The 20,420-nt window shown below is 44.3% G+C and overlaps 1 protein-coding gene across 3 annotated transcripts; it reads left to right on the plus strand.

Moving 5' to 3' along the window:
- The first annotated feature begins 106 nt into the window (after positions 1-106).
- Positions 107-20,021, plus strand: RAD51C (RAD51 paralog C). 3 transcript variants are annotated; one of them, XR_009419869.1, is made up of 10 exons: positions 107-350; positions 1,014-1,272; positions 1,581-1,747; positions 2,741-2,874; positions 5,250-5,381; positions 7,489-7,555; positions 10,238-10,298; positions 12,723-12,783; positions 18,398-19,121; positions 19,804-20,021. XR_009419869.1 is itself a non-coding variant. In XM_059487211.1 (9 exons), the coding sequence occupies exons 1-9, from the start codon at positions 107-109 to the stop codon at positions 18,404-18,406; spliced, it is 1,134 nt and encodes a 377-aa protein (XP_059343194.1). In that variant the 3' UTR covers positions 18,407-19,707. The 3 variants fall into 3 exon arrangements, 2 of the variants coding, with proteins under 2 accessions (XP_059343194.1, XP_059343193.1); XM_059487211.1 differs by lacking the exon at positions 19,804-20,021 and having other exon boundaries at positions 18,398-19,707; XM_059487210.1 differs by lacking the exons at positions 18,398-19,121; positions 19,804-20,021 and adding an exon at positions 16,227-16,619.
- The last annotated feature ends 399 nt before the right edge of the window (positions 20,022-20,420 follow it).

Below are 20,420 nucleotides of genomic sequence, written 5' to 3' on the forward strand. Positions count from 1 at the left end.
ACGGCCCCGACACGCGGGAACGCCAGCGCGCATGCGCGGGGGCACGGCGCTCCCGCTTCACGCCAGGGTGGGGCGGGGCGGGGCCAGGCCGTGAGGGGCGGGGCCGATGGGCGGGGCCGGGAGCGAGCGCTTTCCCGGTTCGGGTCCGGAGCGCGTCCGAGCCGTGTCCGGAGCGTGTCCGGAGCGATCCGGGCCGTGCCCGGTGCCGGTGGGTCCCGGTGCCGGTGTCCCCATGCAGCGGGAGGTGGGCACGCTGCCGCTGGCCCCCGCCCTGCGCGCACGCCTCGCCGCCGCCGGCTTCCAGACGGCGCAGGAGCTGCTGGACACCGGGCCCTGCGGCCTGAGCAAAGGTACCGGCGGCTTTCGGCCCCGCGGGGCCTCCCCGGGATCTTCCGGGCCCTCTTCCTTCTCCGTTCCGGCCCCAGTGAGGCCTCTGGGAAATGGGCACAGTGAATAATAATAATAAAAAAATAGAGGATTCTGGTAAAAGATCAGCTGACACTGATGGATGGAAATGGGATGCAGGAAAGCAGAGGGATTCTGTTAGGCTCATCTCTCTTTCCCCAGCTTTCCTCTTCTTTTTACTAGGTGATTTAAACAAAATAAGTCTATTTGAAGTTAGAAAATTGCCTTTTTCCAGGAGCGTGTAGTGATTCCTCCCTGGGAGGGTGGGCAGGCCCTGGCACAGGGTGCCCAGAGCAGCTGTGGCTGCCCCTGGATCCCTGGCAGTGCCCAAGGCCAGGCTGGATGAAGTTTTGAGCCTGGGACAGTGGAATGTGTCCCTGTCCATGGCAGGATGGAACTGGGTTGTCTTTACAGCCCCTTCCAACCCAAACCTGTCTGGGTTTTTGATTTTCTAGTTTTATTATCCATTACAATAACAGTTTGAAAATCGCATCATTAGTTCCAGGGCTGTGTGCATGTTGTTCTGAGAGGGTGAACATGGAACATTTTGTGGAATCAGTCAGTGCTTGCAAAATAAAAGTGGTGTTTTGTGCTTTTGGCTTCTCTAGAAATTGGAATCTCCAGGGAAGAGGCGCTGGAAGCGCTGCAGGTGGTGAGGCAGGAATGCCAGGGGGACACAGCAAGGACGGCTGGGGGATCAGGTGCCACCAGGAAATGCACAGCCCTGGAGCTCCTGGAAGAAGAGCAAACCCAGGGCTTCATCATCACCTTCTGTTCAGCACTGGACAACATCCTGGGAGGTGGAGTGCAGCTGACAAAAATCACCGAGATCTGCGGAGCACCCGGCGTTGGCAAAACCCAGCTGTGGTATTTCACTGTCCCGTGCCTTGTGTGCAACCAGGAACCACTTTTTGTTCAACTCAGTTATGAAATGAGCCCATTTTCCTTGTTGTCTCACTGCAATCTCTGATTCTTCTCCAGCATTATAAATACAATAATGGTTATACTGCTCCCTGTGTATTCCTCAGCAGGAATATCACTCCAGTGAGCAGGGGCAGCTCTGGGATGCAGATATTGATCTCTATTTCTGTTTCCCATATCAGATCTCTGTTTCTGTTTCCCAGGGACAGCTCTGGGATGCAGATATTCATCTGTGTTTCTGTTTCCCCTCTCAGCATGCAGCTGGCAGTGGATGTCCAGATCCCCGAGTGCTTTGGGGGCGTTGCTGGAGAAGCTGTGTTCATTGACACCGAGGGCAGTTTTATGGTGGACAGAGTGGTGGACATTGCAGCTGCCTGTGTGCAGCACTGCCACCTCATTGCTGAGGCTCAGCAAGAAGAGGGTAGGTTGCCAAGTTGTTTCTTTTCTGGAGGAGGCAAGGATGGAGTGAAACAAGTGGCTCATAGGCTGCAGTGTTGCTTTTGGAGTGTTTGCTGACAGCTTTTTATTGCCACCTCTGTGGATCAAACCCTGAACTACATCTGTGTCTGGAGCACACTGGGCTGGGCTACTTCAAAAAGAATTATTTTTCTACAGGGTGATTTTGTGAACATTTTGATCTTGGGAGTTTTAGGCAGCGTGTCAGATTTTGATATTTGATCTTCCTTCTTTCCTCTTTTTCCTCCATTTTTTAGCACCTTAATGATCATATTTGCAGCACCTTATTGATCATATTTGCACCTGTTGAGCAAAACTGAGGGTTTTGTTTCAAAACACAGGAACAGGTAGGGAAAGAAAAGAGAAACAGCAGAATTTTGTGAGGCAATGTTGCTGCTGAAGGCCCTTAGAGTAAAACCATAGCTGGAATTCAGCTCCTCCATAAAGTCAATATAGCCAGGCTGCTTTTAATAGGTTTTATTCTCTAAGTCATCAGTCTCCTGGGGATAAGGACACAACTTTTGTGTTACTCATGGAGAATTTATGCACCAAACTTCTGTTTGAACTGAGCTAAAGAGACAGTGTATTAAATGAGGTACTGCCTGTATATTGAACAAGGGATGATTAATAGTCCCTGATGTCCTCTGGTGGCGTTCTGGCTTGAAAATGATTTACTGGAGAAGTTCTTGCTTCAGAAATAAATTTTTCATTGTTGGAGGCCTCCCTTGGAGGCTCCAGTGTGTCTGTGTGCAAATGCTGGGATAGCATCTGCTCCCCACCTTGCTGACTTTCGAGCCAGATGGAAAATATGTTTCCACACTCCTTACCTTGCCTGTTCTGTTTCTGGGGGCTTTGCTGTTGCTATGTGTGGAGGGCAGGCTTTGGTGGGATGATGAAAGTAACAATATGCTCGTACAGACTCCTGACTCAGTTACTCGTCTGTTTGTTTTGTTCTCAGATCATGGGAAGGCTTTGGAGACTTTCTCTGTGGAAAATATCCTCTCTCACATCTATTGCTTCCGTTGTCGTGACTACACAGAGCTGCTGGCCCAGGTCTACCTCCTGCCAGAATTCCTGGCAGAGCATTCCAAGGTGAGGCTTGTCAGGAGGTGTCACTCATCTTCACACTCAGGAGTTTTTGTCTGCTGTAGTAACAGGAGTAAACACCTTGGTACCTCGTCAGCTTGGCAGTGAAACATTGGCTGATGGCAGAGTACAAATGTAAAGCCTTCTGCTTGTTTTGCCTTTTCGTTCCCATCCCAGTTTCTCTCAAGAGTAATTTGCTTTTGCCATCCTCCTGAATTTCCACTCTGAGCTGAGGACACTGGGTCTGTGCTGCCACATGTTCCATTTCTGGGAGCACTGAGCTGTGAATCAGCACAGAACTGCTCTGCACAAGAGCCTGCCAGCCAGGGGGGTGTGTGCTGACCATGAGGGGGGCATCAGAAAGCCTTGGTGCCTCTTTTTTTGCCCTGAAAGATGGCTGAGGATCAGAAATATCCTGCACCATCCAAGTGACTCCTCTTTTTAGTGCATCTTCTGTTGCTACAAGCAACCAGAGCCTGCAGCTTGACTCTTGGGTGGACTGCAGCCAGAAAGTTTCTTAGTACCTAATGTCTTAGAGAAATGCTGTTGTAAGGCAGATTTTCACCACCTCCCCTCCAGATTTCTGGGTTCTACACTGCAGATCACTCCCTGTCAGGATCTGGGAAATATGACTGTGCCTTGTTCCTTCAGAGCACAAATCAGTGCTGGATTAGAATGTCTTTTGCACATATTCCAAGATTTTTCATTGATGGGAGCTGTGGTGTTCTGGAATACACAGATGGGAGCCTGACTTGTGCTCAGTGTAGTCTGGTATTCCCCTTTCCCTGCCAGGTACTAACGGTGCCCTGTTGTGTTTGCTCTTGTGGAAAGTACATGGCTTCATTAGCACAGTTCCACTGGGCTGCAGCTCCCTGGAACCATCTGTGCTGATTATCTGGCCTTGGCCTGCAGCCTGAAGTGCTGAAGGTTGCAGGAGAACCACAAGACCTTCTGCTGATTCCTTGGATGGGCTAGGAGTGATTTGGCAGATTGCTCATTGCAGTCCAGCTCTCATTATTGAAATTAGTCTGATCCCTCTGGAGCCCAGTCTGGGACCACAGGAAGCCTCCAGATTTCAGGGTTTTTAGGAGAGAGAAAAAGTTGTAGAGGTTTAGAGATGAGAAAGATGTAGAGTTAGAGGTCCAAATATGCCATTTGGAAATATGAATTAGTTTGAGATCTTGTTAATAATATAAGACTGTTAGCAAATATTCTTGTGATAAAAAAACCTACTTATTTAAGGTCTGCTAGAGCCAAGCTGGCATGGACAAGGCAGGTGTTACCAAGATTTCTTTACACTTTAAATACTTTAGGTTTTCCTGTCTGCTCTCTGGGAGAAATTTAACTAAATTGCATCCTACCTGGACATAATTGTGATAGCCAAGTTATATAACCATCTATACATTCCTGTCTAGCATGAGTCATGTTTATGCTGTTAAACTCATTGTTCTTAAAGAAATGATACATGAGGAGAATGTACAGACTCATGGAAAAGAATTTGTAGGAAAGAGGGAAAATGAGAATAAGATTGATGTCTTCTTTTAATCCCAACTATTTAATCTTCTTTTGCAAATTAAGGGTTTTTTTCAATTGGAGGCCCAGGACTATTTCACAGTGATGTCTGTGCAGGCTTGTGTGTTCCAGTCATAAAGAGGCTTCCCAGTAAGGAGTTAAATCAGTAATGCAGAAAATCAGGATTTTTGTGTTGTTTCCACTTTGTTATCTTGTGCAGTAATGCAGGAACTTGTAGACACCAAGGATTTGAGTGACATCTGAATATGCAGGCACTGTTAGACCATCCATCTCCCTCCTGTATTTCATACTTGGGTCATCAAAACAGCCACAACAAATGAAGTTAAAATAAATCAAAATCCCAGACTAATGTTTGTACAGTGTCTTGAGGGTGATGAGCCAGCAGCTGCAGCATGCTCTGACTTCAGCTAATGATTGCTACAAAAGAAATAATTCAGCAAAGCAAACATCTTGAGGCAAGATAGATCCTCAGCTCCAGTGCAGTGTGCCTGGAATATCTTCAGGCATCTGTTAAACTGTGTGTTTCCAAGGCAGATCACTGATAACAGCTGAGTTATCTCAGCAGTGCCTCCAGAGAGCCTGAATTCTGATTCTGATTTGGATTTAATTTTTGAGGGAGAGGGTGAATTAATTGCTGTTTGTGGAGAGCTGACTGAAGAACAGTTCTGCTGTTCAATGATTATTTTCTCCAGCTTCTCCTCTGCAGGGCTTCAAGCCCAGCTTTGCCAGTCGTGTTCACCTAAGGATGAAACAAAACATTCCAGTGCACTTAAAAACAACTCTTGCTGTTTGTTGTCATTTTTTATAGGATGGAAATGACAGTTTTTGATCTTTTCTGCTGCCTTTAGGTCCGGCTGGTGGTGATTGATGGAATTGCCTTTCCCTTCCGCCACGACTTTGAGGACCTGGCGCTGCGCACGCGGCTGCTGAACGGGCTGGCCCAGCAGCTCATCATCACAGCCAACGAGCACAGGGCAGCTGTGAGTGCAGGCAGCCCTCCTGCCCAAAAGATAACTGTTTTTATTACAAAGAGTTAAGGAAATGTGTCTCTAAATAGCCAGATAAAACTGCAGTAATACCCTCTGCAGTAACGCCCTCTGCAGTAACGCCCTCTGCATTCACTCTTGCCAATTTAGTTGGTGAATATAGAGGGATCACAAAGGCAAAACACCTAAAAGGTGGGAAATTCCTAGACTTGCCAAAATAAGTGAAATTTGCATCAATAGCATCCTTAATTAAGTGTTAGCACAGCATTTCTAATGCCATCATCTCCAGTGATTTGGTTGGACAAGAAATGCTCCTCTGATGACTTTACCTACAAAAATACCTGGGACCATTCAGCAGTTCCAACACAACTTTCCACTCTCTGTTTAAAAATAAACATTTGCATTCCTAGGGAGGAAAACCACTTTATCTGCTGGATTGGCATCCATGGAAACCCAGAGGCTCCTTGCTGGGCATTGTTTTACGTCACAGACGGTCTGGAGGCAGCAGAGCCACAGCCAGCAGATGGCACTGGGAAGCTGCAGCTGTTCCAGAAGTTGTTTTGGAAGTCTCTGACAGCTCAGAGGAGCATTGTTCAGGAATTGGAGCTTCCCCAGCCCTCAAAATGGTGCTTGTGTCTCTAACGGTGTCCAGGTGACTTGTGACCTTGTCACCCACAGCTCTCTGGTGCAGTTGGCTTTTGTTCCAAGCTGCTAAAAATAAAACTCCTCTTGTGCTTCCTCTGGGAGCTGTGGGAGGGGAAGAGCCCAGCATTCCCAAAGTGTCCTGACATGAGCTGTGGCGCTCCTTCCTGCTGCTCTGGGCACCAGGGAGATGATGTTCCAAGGTCTGCACAGCCTCAGGTTTCCTGAGGGCTTTCCCCCACAATTTGGTACCTGGTGACCTTGAACAGCAGCTGCTGTCATTGGACAATGCTTTCCTTTGGTCAAGGATAAAATCTATAAATCATTTCTTCTGAACCAGGCAGCACTTTAGTACAAATATAATAAATGAATTCACTTTTGCTAAAGGAGTCAGAGCTTCAGGAAGGGTTTTGCTTGGATTTGCCCTCTTGTTGGTGGTGTCTGAGTTAGTTCCATGAGCTGTGAGCAGGCTAAATCCAGTCTGCATGCCAGGGATTGCTTGTCAGGCAGCTCTGGATGCTCTAATATGGAAGGAAGTCAGATCCTAAAGCTGGACTCAGAGTCAGGATGCCCAGCCCTTCTCCAGCAGGGGGATGAGGAGCCTTTTTGGGGCTGTTGCCATGCACTTGTGATGAGTTACTTCTCTAAAATGTGCAATATCCATGCTGGGCTCTCAGCTGTGTGATGTTTCAGGCTGTGCTCAGTGGAACTCTTTGCTCTCACACACTTTCCTGAACTACTCCAGCAAGAATCCTCTGAGCATGTCAAACAATGGAACTCTCTAGGGTCTTAGATGGGTACAATTTTTCATTTTTAATGAACTTTGTCATTAATATTCCTGGCTCTTCTCTGTCTCAGCCACCCCCTCCTCTGCCAGGGATCTAACCTAGACTGTCTGTGAGCCTCCCACCCGTGACTGGGGCTGCGAAAACACTCCCCCGCTCTGTCTGTTCACTTGCATTCTGCTTTGTCTTGTACCCACTTGTGCATTTTTAGACTACAAGGCACAGGAATTCAGTTAATCACCAGATAATGCACACTGGGAGCAGCAGCACCAAGTTCATTTACCCAGGGACTGAGGGCTGGCTCCTCATGGAAGGCCAGTGCGAGTCAGCTGCAGCTAAACATAGATCCAAACAGCATTTAGGACAAATGCTGTGGGATAAATAAGTTGTGTGGAGCTTGTCTCCCTTGGGGAGGGAGAAACTGAGATTTCTTTAAAGTCTTGAATGAAAGAAATCTCCCATTCAAACCAAACATACATTTTGCAGGGTACTCTTAATTTGTTTTGAAAAGATGAGGCACACTTACAGTTTTTCCTTATTACAGTTGCCAAGAGTTTTGCCTGACTAACTGCAAAAGCTTTTTTGAAAATTCCCTCTCTTCCCTCCCACCAGTGAGCTGATTTCCAGGAGATTTTAATTTATTTTTTTTTTTTTGCTTCTGTTTCCTCTTTCAGGTAGTTCTGACAAACCAAATGACAACAAGGATTGGACAAAGCCAGTCCACATTGGTACCTGCTTTAGGTAAGTGTTGAGCTTTCAGTTGAAAATTGATATATGAGTTCCTTTCCTTTGGCTTTATGTACAAAGAGAAATCATCCAAAAATGTACCTGAGAGCTGTAAAGCTCTAGCAGGGATGTGGTGAGGAGAAGGTTAAATCACTCAAAAAAGAACCCAGCTTAATGGTTGCATACCCCAAACTAAGCTGCAATTCCCTAAATTCCCTGAGATCCGTTCAGTGCCTCTCCCAAACAGTTTAAATTGTTTATTTGCCCATTACCCTTGAACATGTCCCATTAATTATTTGCAAAGGCATTTCATATTTGCTGTATCACTGGAATTCTCTGCAGCTATGATGTACAGGGAGGTTCTGTGGGGGATCCTCAGGCACAGCCTGCCCTGAGCCAGGTTAAAGATTTTTTTTTGCAGGCTGCTCAATTTTGCCCTGTAATGAGCAGATACCTCATCCATGCCTTTCTGCTGCAGTCACAGGGGAAAATAAAACAGTTCTGAAGTGGAGATTTCTACAAATTAAGGAAAGGTTCAGCATTTCAATCTTATTTCAGGCTGTAGCATTGCATTATTTTATGATTCACTTAAAGGGCACAAATTCTTCATTTTCTGTGAGCCAAGTAATGATTCCCTTTCTCTGGAGAGGAGAGGGAAGGGGACAGTACAAAGGCAAAGATGTTCCCAGAGTCTGTACAGGCACCAAACCACTTGGCAGAGATAGAGGGTAAAATGAACAAACACAGCCCATCTCCTGCAGGAATGTGCAGAATGTGGAATTTGGAGCTGTGCAGGCAGACCCAGCTCCCAGGATCTGACCCTTTTTGTCAGTTTTGCCTCTTGCTCTCTGATGGATTATTTTTGGCAGCCTTTCTGGCTACAAACTCAATTAAAGCTAATAGAGTCTGTCTTTTTTCACTGGCCAGCATTGTTTGGGAGCTGTTGTGTTTATTGAGTCATGGGGACAGTAAAGAATGTGAAGACATTCAGGGGAGTTTATAATTCCCAGCTATCCTGCCTTGCCTTGTGCATATTTTCTTTCACAAACAATTAATTTGACATGACCTCCTGTGGAGCTGCCTGTGCCTCTCCCCAGCCTGTGTGACCACAGCATTGTTAAACTCAGCAGTGTGAACTCTTCCAAAAATGCAGCTTGGTACCAGTTGGGAGAATATTTAACCAAGTGGTTTTGATGCTCTGCTCTGGAAAGATGGTGTTTCAAAAGTCTCATCATAAAAGCTAAGGAACCTCCCACTCCTCCATGGTTTGGTGTAGCCAGAACTTGAGGGAGGGGTCAGCAGCAAACCCCCAAGTAAAATCACTAAATTGGGTTTTTCCTCCCATTGATTGGTAAGCCTAAGAAACAGCTTTTTCATGAAAGCATTAATCTCTAAACTCTTATTCAGCTCCTGAGCAGAAGGGAAGATCTTAATTATGAGGAAAAAAAAAAAAAAGTAAGAAAAAGCACAGATGCTGCAAGGTATTAAGTCAGGAGCTTTATGAAGGGGACAGCTTTCTTTCCCACTTGTGATAGCTAAGCTGGGTGTTCCTAGACATTTCTACTAAATATATTTAGAAAGGAGGTCAAATATTAATCTACAAGCAGTTCAACTCAGAAATATCTCATTTTACAGTAGCATTTTTCACACATATTCAGTGCAGTTGGAAATCTGCTGGTGTGGAATTTGTAGCCATTGTAAAATGTGTTTTGATCTCTGCCTCAGAGCCATCTCTGAGAGCCAAAATCTTTAATCTCAACTCAGATGTAGTGGAGCAAGCTCTGGCAAGATGCCTAAAGGATCTAGGTCTTCATTACAGTGGGATCATTTTATTTTTTCCTTCTCTGTGCTGTAATAAATGCCAGAGCACAGGGGGCACGAGGGGCTGGGGGTGTGGGGCAGACCAGGGAGGGGAGGACAGCAAAGAGCAGGTGGACAGGGGAGACTTGGCTGGTTTAAAATGCAATCCATCTTTGGAGTGCTGACAGGGATAAACAGGAAAAAGCACCCAATAAAATGTCTGCATATTGACTTGTGGTCGGGTGTGAGCTGAAACATTGGGACTGAGCCCCTGGAGCAGGATAAAAATCTAAATTTTCTTCTCTCTTTCCACCACACCTCCCTGCTTGCTTTTGGTTATTTTGCATTTTGCTGTCAGAAGCAGAAAACTGCTTCAGGGGCCCTTAATGCTTTAATAATGGTTGACTTTCTCCCAAAGCTGGCATCCCAAAGGGACTGATGTTTGCTCATAATTATGCCTGAGAGACAGAATATCACAGTTCTGAAGTAGGATTTAGACCTCCTCACCAGACTTCTTTAGTAGTAATTAGACAAATCTCTTCTTCAAGCTGCCTCTGTTTTCAAGACTTGTTTAGCACCTGTCCCTTATTGGGCATCCATGATTTTTTTCTATATTTTCATATTTTCTATATTTCTATATTTTCAAATTTTTCATATTTTCTGAAATATGGAAGTATTGCATCAAGATTTCTGTAAAACACACAGACCACAGAGGTTACTCCTTTTTTTAGGTCTATTTGTTGTGAATTCCTTGCAAGTATGAAAAAGATGTGGTGCATCACTGCAAGAAAGGCAGATTTTGTTTTAATCATGGGGTGGTTTTGAAGATTAATTTCATTTCAGCTTACTGATGTTGGTGTTGTGAGAGATAATGATCTGTCATTTTGTGTTCCTCAGGAGAAAGCTGGGGACACGCTGCCACCGTCCGTTTGATCTTCCACTGGGACAACACTCAGAGGTGAGGGAAAATGGGAGGAAAATCCCCATAAATGCAAGAATGGCACAGGAGAATGTTTCAAACTGGCCATGGGGGCCAAGCTGAGGTTTGAATTTGGCTCCTGGCCTTGCTTGTGCTCCCAAGGCTCAGGAATTGTCTCAGTGAGGGTTGAACTGTCAGGCTCCTTCTCCTCCTCTTGGTGAGTTCTTCCTGGCAAGATGCCATGGTTTATGAAAGTGTAACATCCTCATGGCTCAGACACAAGGATTTCTTTTACTATTTGCATTTTGCAAGATAGTTTGGTTTTTTTTAATGAAACCCTTCTCATTTTAATGTGAATTTTTGCCCTAGACTCAGTGCAAGTATAGATCTGCTGGGTTACAAGGTGATTTTTATGCCTCACTCTGAAGAGGTGCAATTTCAACAGCCTCATTATAAAGAACCTCCCACTCCTCCATGGTTGGTTGTAGCCACTATAATTTCTTTGAGAATAATTTTATTTTGCTTCAGTGTTTCCATCCCCAGTCAGTCCAAAGCCAGAGATGCCAAAGAAGGCTTTAAAGCCACCTGGCCTGTGACCCTCAGGACAGGCTGCTGACCCTGAGCCTCAGGGGTTGAACCTTCCAAAAACCAGTGTGAAATTCTGTTTGTTGCAGTGAGACCTCCCCTGTTTCCTGGTTCTTTTTCCCCTCTTTATATTGCAAGGTCATTTCTCTTTCGTGGTCAGTTAAATTTGTCCTCTATGCAGTATCACCATGCAGCAGCTTGAGATTAAGGAGCTGTGCTGCAATTCCCTAATCTTGTGCAAACAGTGAGCAAAAGTGGTGCTAGAATGTTGTTGTGCAGTGTTTTGCTTGTTGAATTTGAAAGAAAAATGCAGTGACACTTTCTCGGGGAGTTTTGTTTTTAAATTCTAAGTTTGAAGGCAATGCAGGATGATTAGAGCAGGCTGTTTAATTTGGAATTAAATTAACATCACTGATTAGTTAACAGTCTTTTTAGGACGAGTTGCATCAACATAATGATTACAGAGTGAACAAAAGTTAATTTTATATATGAAAAGAACTTTTTTTTTCTTCTGCAACAGAGCTGGGAAGGCTGCAGATAGAAGTTCCAGAAAACAAGCCAAGGAGAGACAAACCTGGCTTATTTACTGATGTAAATCTGCAGTTAATGTACAGTGGGGCCTGCAGAAACAGCAATTCTGGACACAATTGTAAAAGCAGAAATAGCTCAACGCTGTCTTATTTTTGCACAGGCTGATGCTCCATTGTGATTTTGTTGGTTTTACATCAGGTTATTGAGGCACAAAGATCATTTGAGGATCTATTGCCTTTTTAAAAATAATTTTTAAATGTGCTTTGGCCACTTTGATACCTGTCTCCTCCTTTCTCTCTACTCTTGAAAATGTCAGAGCTTAATTCTAAGAGTTCTCTTTGCTGGGAGGAAAGATCCTGTTGAGTCAGAGGCTCCAGCTGAGCTCTTGTGAAAGCCTGGCTTCTGCAGCTCCACATTTGGGCAATTTTGTCAAGTATAACCCAGCATTTGAGTGTTCTGAGGAATTCCCTGTGTAGCTAACATGAAGTGGCAGCGTTCCTCAGGCTGTAATTACGTGCTCTCTAATAGAAAGGCACCTCAGGGAGGAAAAAACCCCCCGAAAATAATTAACAGGATTTTTGGCAGGGTGTCTTGCTACAGAGAGCAGAACACTTTCTGGATTGGCTTATGTAAGGGTGAGTTTTGGGGAGGTGGGCACGGTGCAGCCCTGACAAGGGTTGAAAACCCCTTTCCTTTTGAGCTGCTGTGCAATTTTCTCTCTATATTATGCAAGCATTTGCTGTAGAACACAAATCAAGGTGTATTGCTTAGAGTTTAAATGCAGCAAATCAGGGAAGTGTCAGAGGAGAAATAAAAGGGAAACTATTTTCTCAAGGTTGTGCTGTGTGTCAGTGGCAAGGGCAGGCTTAGAAATAGAACATCTCCAGCCTCTGGGTTATATTGACAGGCTTGGGAAATCTCTGCAAAAAGCCTCCCTAGAAGTGCTGGAATTCTTGAAGAATTCTTGAAGGTCTCTCACATCCTTGAGAGGGCAAAGAACAAGTGATTAATGGGATAGGGAAGAGGTGTGCTCAAAACCTTTTTTGTTTGCATTTTAAGAAAGTGACATTTGGAATTAATTCATGATGAATATTGTTCCAAAAATGTCATCAAATACTGTGATGAAACAAGGCTAATTAATCATTCACTTTTTTTAGTAGGTCTAGATTGTGTTTGAGCTGACAGGTCGTGTAAGGATGGGAATCCACAGTTTGAATGACCTATATGAAAATACATCCCTAAGAATTCCACTGGTACTGTGGGAAAACTTGGGTCTGGTCACTGGGCTATTTGGAATTTTTATTATTGTATGTATTAATGATAATTACCTGGGGTTTATTTTCCCAGGTTGGCCACGTTGTACAAGTCACCAAGCCAGAAGGAGTCCACCATAGCCTATGAGATCACAGTGAGTGTCCCTGGGGGAGGGACATTGCCAGCTGGAATGTCACCTGCAAAGGAATTTCACACAAATCTCACAGTGGCCTTTGCTTTCTGAGTGTTGCTTTCCAGCTGCCTTCTGAAGGGAAGTGGTTATACTGGGGTAGCTCCAGATTTTGGGGTAATTTGCTCTTTTTCTCTTTGGAAAAGTGACCCAGCATTTTGTCTACTCAAAGTTAAAATACTTTTGATTTCCAGACCAAAGTTTCAGGCAGCCTGTCCCCATCTGTTCTGCTGCTGGTGCTGTTTATTTTATCTGCCCCTGAAGTTAACTTTTATCCTAAGTGCAGGTACCAAGAACAATCTGAGCTTCATTTTGGGACACCTGAACCATTGTCTCCCTGCTCAGGTAGGGAGTGGTTTCTCAGGTGGCTTTTTGCCTCTGTTCCAGCTGAGTTCATCTTTTTAGGATGAGGATGACCAGAATTAAACCTGATATTCCAGAGCCTGTCCAGTGCTTTGTTCCATGGGTATTTCTCCATCTCTGCTTTCTGTGTGGTGTAACCCACGTTGTGTTTATCCTACACTGACCCTACACCCAGTCAATATAGGGATTTTTCTCTTCTGTCCCTGTCATAGAAGGAGCTTCCAGCTTATGGCTGGAGTCCTTCTTCATCCCCAGTTAAATCCTGTGATTATTTCCTATTGTGGAGTGCTTAGATACATATTAATGAGAAGACATGCTGTCTAAGCTGTATTTAGGTTTAAAAAGACAGCACCACTCAGTTCTTACCTCCTCAAATGTCACATCCATAGGTACAATTCCATCACTGTTTGCTGCATGTCCTCATGGAAACACGTTGCCATAGCATTTTCTGCAGATTTTAATGCTGCCATCAGATGAGATCCTCAAACTTTCAAACAGAAATCAGGGTTTTCCCCCTCACCCATTAATGCATTCACCAAATACTGCAAATATAAACTTTTATAAAGACTGGAAGGGGAAGTGGGACTGCATGCCAAGGTTGTTTGGATCATGTGATGTGAGTCCTTTTTTTCTCCAGCTGGCAAACAGATGGATTTTATCTCAGACAGTTTAATTGCCTTTTTCTTTCATTTTTATAAGCATCATAAAACAGCTATGCTCTCTTCTGTGTGAATGCACACTATCTTGAAATAGACTTGAGAGTGAATCCTGATCAAAGATTAGTTAATATTTAAGATTATCCCTGTGGTCTTTCCCTTAATCCTGATGAACTGCTTCAGCAGATGATTTCTTTTAGTAAAAAATTGTATTATCTCCATTTCTCTAATGAAATCCAGGTCTGATAACAGTTTGCTGTTATCATTTCTCATTCCATAGTTAAACTGAAAGATGTCAATACATGTCCAGTGTTTCCAGGTCAGATTTGTCTATAACCAGCAAACAAAAAGATATAAAAAAATAATAATTCTTTAGGATTGTGCAGATGAGGTGCATTGGTACCATTGGCAAAGGGGCTGCTCAGCACCCATGAGCTGATGAAATGTGTAAATTCATGAGTGAGCTCTGGGCTTTTTTTATCCTGTCCTTCCCAGCACACTGGAGTCAGTCACCACTCTGAGGGGGCTGTGGAACTCCTCTCCCATGAAATCCCTCCTTCCACAGGCTGATAAGGATTCATTCTTAAATGCACAGTATAGAAATGGAAATTGATTTATGCACAAGGGAGTAAGTAGCTGGGCTGATTCACCTGAATTTCCCAGGAATGTGACCTGATTATTTCGTAGTGAAAGACAGAGACCCAGGATCTAAATTCCAAGTTAGAATTGTGTTTCCCTGAGCTCTGGAGGGTCTGCCAGGCCTGCACTGGGAGCAGTGCTCAGGTAATAAACACATCTGCCCTTGCCAGTCTTGCTGCAGAGGGTGTAAATCCAGAGGATATTAAGGAACAATTCCAAATGAAAGACTGAGCTTTGTCCTTGGTTCCAGCAGTCACATCCTCACCATCTGAAAGCCACTACCAAACCTCACAAATGTACACAAAATTCTTGTATTTTCAAGGTCCCTGCCTGTAGCCAAGCACAAAACATCCATCCTGGGCAGGCTGCTTTATGTTCTGGCCTTTCTAACCCTTGGAATGCTTTCACTGGGAGTCAGCATTCTGGATTAAGTGGATACTTGGCTGCAGATCCACCTTTGTGCCTCAGGGAAATGGCAGAGATTAGATGTAGTGAAACATTAAACTTGAAGATTCCCCATTATGCTCTTTAGAATAACACTTGAGTTGCTTATAAATAGCAGAGGGGTTGCACAGATCCTGCCCTTGTAGCAGCTCTTGCTGTTTGTTCCTTTAAAAAGCCCGGGTTGGGTGAGGTGAGGCATTCAGAAATAGAAATACAGGGATGGGAGACTTAAACAAGACATTTTGTTGGGATTTGGGATTTGGGATTGGTCTTGGTGTGGGACACGCTGGCATTTGGGAAGAGTCACCTCTGATGGTAATTCTGCCTGCATTCCTCCTGCACCAACCCAAAATGTCAGCATGCCTGAAATGCTCTGGTCCCCACATTGTCTCTACCTGAGCATTTTGGATCAGCAGAGCAATTTTGTGTTCTGGTTAATGCCTTTTCCTCTCTAAGGCTGCACTGAGAGTCTTCACTGAGCTGTCAGCAGTGCCCTCTGCACAGCATTTGTCTGGAGATGGGAATTCAGAGTTGCAGGCTTCACACAGCACACCATCTCCATCTGCATCCATGGCATGTTTAGCTAACTGACTTGGAGATCTTTCATATTTTAAAATGGTTAAAAATTAAATTGTGAGCTACAGTAACAGAAAATACAAGTGGTACCAGGCCAGATAGATCACTTCAAGCACTCTCCTGAGTAGCAGCCTGTAGTTTTCACTTCTACATTTAGTTTTTGGCAGTCAAAGGTTTTCATCCCATTGTGTCCCATAAATTACTATGCTGGAACAGTCTTTGCAGTCTAGAGACAGATTCAGCTCTGCTGTTCTCTTACAATGTCTCATTGATGTTTTCAGTTCATTAAGTAGGTACATGGAACAAAAATATCCTAGGTTGTAGAAATTCACAGTTTTGTTTCTGAAAATGACTGAGGCAATTAATCCAGTCATCTCCTTGCTTCTGTGGGAGCTGATGGATTTGTCTTTTGATTTATTTAAATAGGCAACATAAGTTAATTTACAGAGAAGCAGTTTTTCATAGCCATAGGGGTGATAAACAGTAAAATGGAAGTGATAGCCTGGTTGGTGAAAATAAAATATCTTTAAAAAACAAAATGAGCAGACATGAGTTGGCACATGTGTTGTAAAGTTTGCAGCGCTGAGCTTAACCTGGTCTATAAACATTCTGTGGCTGCTCATCCTGAATAAATGGCAGCATGATCCTTATTCTGATCTTCTGGGAACTGCTTACTCATGCTTTCTATCCCTACAAGCCTTAGGACACGATTTCCCTTTCATCTTCCAGCCCCATGGCTTCCGAGATGTGCAGCCTCCAGCTGGCCCTGCCAGCACAGGAGGGACTGAGCCCAACCCTCGGAAACGGCCCCGGACAGAGGAGGAGAAGCAGCAGTGACCTCAAAGTGACCCCAAATGATCCCAAATGACCCCAAAGTGACCCCAAATGATCCCAAAGTCACCCCAAAGTGATCCCACAGTGGGGTCAGGTTAAAACCCTGCAGGAGAGCAGTGCCAGGGTGGACGTGCAGCCAAAGGCAGCCTGAGAGATTCCCAACTTCAGTTCCTGCTTGGGACTTTATTTTAATATTAAGACTGCAACGTGCACATTTTTGTGGCACAAAATTCCTTTGTGTATGGCATAATTGTACTTTTATAATAAAAATATGTTTTCTATAAGAAATGGCTTCAGCTTTGGGGCTGGGGCTTTTTTTGTTTGGGTTTTTTTTTGGGGGGAAGGTGGATGTGGGAGCCACAACTGCATCTTTTCACCCTGGGTAAAAAGACAATGAAATGAGAGCCTCTAGCACAGCACATTTAGTGACAGGCATGTGGATCAGTCATCTGGCTTTGTGTGTACCTGAATTTTAAGGAGGTTGGATGCAGCACTGTGCTCTCCACAGGCTCAGAGCAGGGCACAGGCAGTGGATGCTGGAAGGGAAATGCAGCTTTCAGTGCTACACCAGAGTGGGGCTTCAGCCCTCACCTGCTGCAAAGTCCTTGGTCAAGGACAGTGAAAGCTCTGCTTTGAACTTCTCCTTTATCCTGTGGTGCCAACAACAGAGATGAAAGGCTGAATCTGAAGGACAAAGAATTTAATCCAGCACAATAATTTTATGTTCCTGTTTCAGTAAGAGGGAATATTTTACCGTGACTCAGGCTTGAACCAAACTGCTGCACAGCCATGGCTTCCATGTTCTTCATTTCATTTCTTGCTGTGATCAGGATCTCTTTTGTTCATGGCTGTAATAAAGGGGAAACCCAGACTTAGGCACCAGCAATATCAGCAGCTCCAGAGTCTAAACCCAGAGAATGAATCCACACTGAAAGCACAGCAGCTTTTTGTCCTCTTTTTTATTAAGAGAAAACAAATCAAGGAGATTATTAGAGGAGAAGAAAGGTGCTGCACTGCAAAATAGTAATTACTTCAATTATGGGAAGTGTTTGTACACATGCACAGAGATGACCCCTTTTGGCAGAGCACTCGGTAACGTTAGAGCTGAGGAAACTCAGCCAGCAGCTAAATGGAGAATTCAAGTTGTGGGAGTCACTATGTTAAATTTTTTATTTAGTATACACTAAACTGACTTTCCCTTGAAATTAAATTCAGTGCTGAATCTGAGTCATCTCCCTATTAAAAAAAAAAAAAAGAAAAAAAAGCAGTGGTTTTTGCATCATTATAGGGTTTAGATAAAAATTACATAATAAAATATTAAAGGGAAAAGTATTGAGTTGCCATGCAGCAAACTGGGCTGTGTCAAAATTTAAAAACTGTGAGTCAGGGAGAAGCTGTGAAGCAAGCAGGATGACATAGGGGAAGGGAGGCAGCGGGATCTGTGACTCAGACAAACATTTCAATGCAGGAGACACAGGCAAACAAAAGGATCCTGGTGCTTGTGATGTCAGCAAGCAAACGCTCCCGTTTGGGAATAAAGCCTTCCTACGTCTGGCAGGGCAGGAGGAGGGGGGAGCTGGCACCCAGCTCTTGCCGACGTAGGCATGAGGAAAACCATCCATTAGGAATGTTGGAGCAATATTTTCAGGAGCTCTCCTGGATCCTGGTGATAGCTGCTATCCGAGGGGTTTGGTAATTATGGAAAAATCCATTTCTCTCAGTGCATTGTGCTGGGATTTAACACCCTCCACACGTCCTTCTGTGTGTGAGCACAGGAACAGTGTGGCTCCCATATACTATTAATTTCAGCTGACTGGTGGTTTTAATTTTGTTTGTAGTAGAGTAGCATCCAGAAGCCCCAGCTGAGATGCTGATCCTGTTATAACAAGATAAATGGTCTTGGCTGAGTAAATGTTAAAGCTTCCAGTGTTATGGGCATCGTTATTCAAATTAAAAAGATGCACAGTTACTGGTTAACAGTGGGAGTTACAAAATGTCCAGAGGAAACATTGGAGGCTCTCTGTGCTGAGATTTTTTAATTTTTCACTCTTTTTTTCCTATTGAAGCTATTATAAAAATCAGCTCTGCAGACCAGAACTGAGAGAAGGATCTGTTGGCGGAGACAAAATTAGATTAAATGAGCCAGATTTCGTTCTCATCTGCTGGAGACAAGGAAGCTGTTCCAGCCTCAGAATTGCAGAGAAAGAAAGAATTTGACCATTGCCTCTCCAGTAAATCTTCCATGGCAAGTTGATTTTTTCCCATATGTGCCTGGAATCCTCGTGCATGTCACAACATCAGTGCCCAACAGTGAGGGGCAGAAGAGAATTTTATTACTGCACAAAAAGTGAGATTCTAAGTAGCCAACCTCATGGCACTGCATCAAAAAGAAAATGGGTTGTTTGATTTGCTGCTTAAGTCCCAGTTTGCTGAAAGCCAAGGGCTTTAACTGTCATGCTGAGTTTGAAATTATTCCATTTTGTGGGGACGGCATTTACTTGTGGTGGAGGAACTTATTTTGTCGCCACAAGAATGCAGATCCTACCACAGGCCTTGGCAACAGGCAAACACTGCGGTCACAGGAGGATTCTCAAGCCCTGAGTCCTGCTTTGAAACTCTTTAGTTTGGACAGGGAAAATAACAATTTATTTGTTCCTGTTTTGATCTGTTCTGCACCTTTTCCATTATGAAGTACTGAGGAGCCAGCAAGCCTCTAAGTAGAGTAAATTGAAGAAAACATGGAGAAGAAATGGCTTAACTGGAGGTACAAAGGTGCAGCCAAGGTTCAAGGTAGGAAATCAGTCTCCTCTTGGAGTCAGCCACAAAGTGATTGACTTGTGGAAAGGAGATTGGCCACTAACCTGAGTGCTGAATGCAGAGCTGAGAAAAGTACATCTAAATTATAACAACCATTTTCCTGATCAATTTCAGTTACTGTTCCTTCAGTTATTTTACAGGGGGACTAAATTTAGGATCAGATTTATTCTCAGATATTTAATGGATTAACAACAAAGGTGAAATCCTTGGAACTCCACCCTTGTCCTGAACAAATGAGATAGAGAAGTTGGAAGGGCATGTCATTGTGCTCCAGCTTCTCCAAAGAGACTGTCTTACCATGCTCAGGATAATAATTCTTTAGAAAGGCATATTGAGATGTGTAGTACTGTTTTAGCATCTGATAATTCTATAATAAATATATGTTGTCACAGACATCTTTTCATAAAAATCCTTTCTTTAGGATTTTTCCCTCTTCTGGAAGGCTGAGAGAAAGTGAATATAAACAATGCTTATCTGCTGCTGTGGAATGCAACAGGTGCACCTGTGGTTGGCCCATGTTCCATGCTTACAATTAAGGGCCAATCAGGGACCAAGCTCTCTGGGACAGATCCGAGAGAGCTCTTTTGTTTATTCATTCCTTTTCTATTCTTAGCATAGCAAGCTTCTGAACTTTTCTTTCTATTCCTTTTCACAGAATCACAGAATCACAGAAGCTCAAGACTGGAAGAGATCTATAAGATCATCAAGTCCAGCCGATGTTCTAACTGTTCAACTAGATCATGGCAGCAAGTGCCACATCCAGTCTTTTTTTAAATTCTTCAAGGGATGATGACTCCACCACCTCACTGGGTAAATGATTCCAGTATCTGACCACTCTTTCTGTGAAATATTTCCTTCTTAATTCTAACTTACATGTATTATATATCATAAATTAATAAATCCAGCCTTCTGATCATGAAGTCAAGATTCTCCTCTATCTCTTCACCCTGAAGAACCCTTGCAAGCAGTAAGTTTAGAAGCATGGTTTGATGGTTGAGAGAAATGGAACAAACAGCGCTGACATGGCAGCAGCACAACTATTCCAGAAGGGAAATAACAGTGTTTGAAAGGACGGGAAGCAGGGGGTCAGCCTGTGTTCCCGGCGCGGCAGGGCCACGCTGAGAGCCCCGCAGGGAGCCCGGTGCAGGGGAATGTGGCGCTGGCAGGGGCCGGGAGCGGCCTGGCCAGCGCTGCTGCTCCTCCTCCGCAGCCCCGGGGCTCCAGCAGCCGCTGCCAGCTGCTCCCTGCCCCGGCTTCCCCCTGCTGCCCCCG

This window comes from Ammospiza nelsoni, chromosome 21 (genome assembly GCF_027579445.1).
Source record: "Ammospiza nelsoni isolate bAmmNel1 chromosome 21, bAmmNel1.pri, whole genome shotgun sequence".
NCBI lineage: Eukaryota > Metazoa > Chordata > Aves > Passeriformes > Passerellidae > Ammospiza > Ammospiza nelsoni.

Excerpts from the sequence above, each read along its gene's own strand:
- RAD51C (XM_059487210.1), top strand. The coding sequence starts at position 107 with ATGGGCGGGGCCGGGAGCGAGCGCTTTCCCGGTTCGGGTCCGGAGCGC. Across the intron at positions 351-1,013 it reads GCCCTGCGGCCTGAGCAAAG|AAATTGGAATCTCCAGGGAA; the intron begins GTACCGGCGGCT and ends TGGCTTCTCTAG. Across the intron at positions 1,748-2,740 it reads TGAGGCTCAGCAAGAAGAGG|ATCATGGGAAGGCTTTGGAG; the intron begins GTAGGTTGCCAA and ends TTTTGTTCTCAG.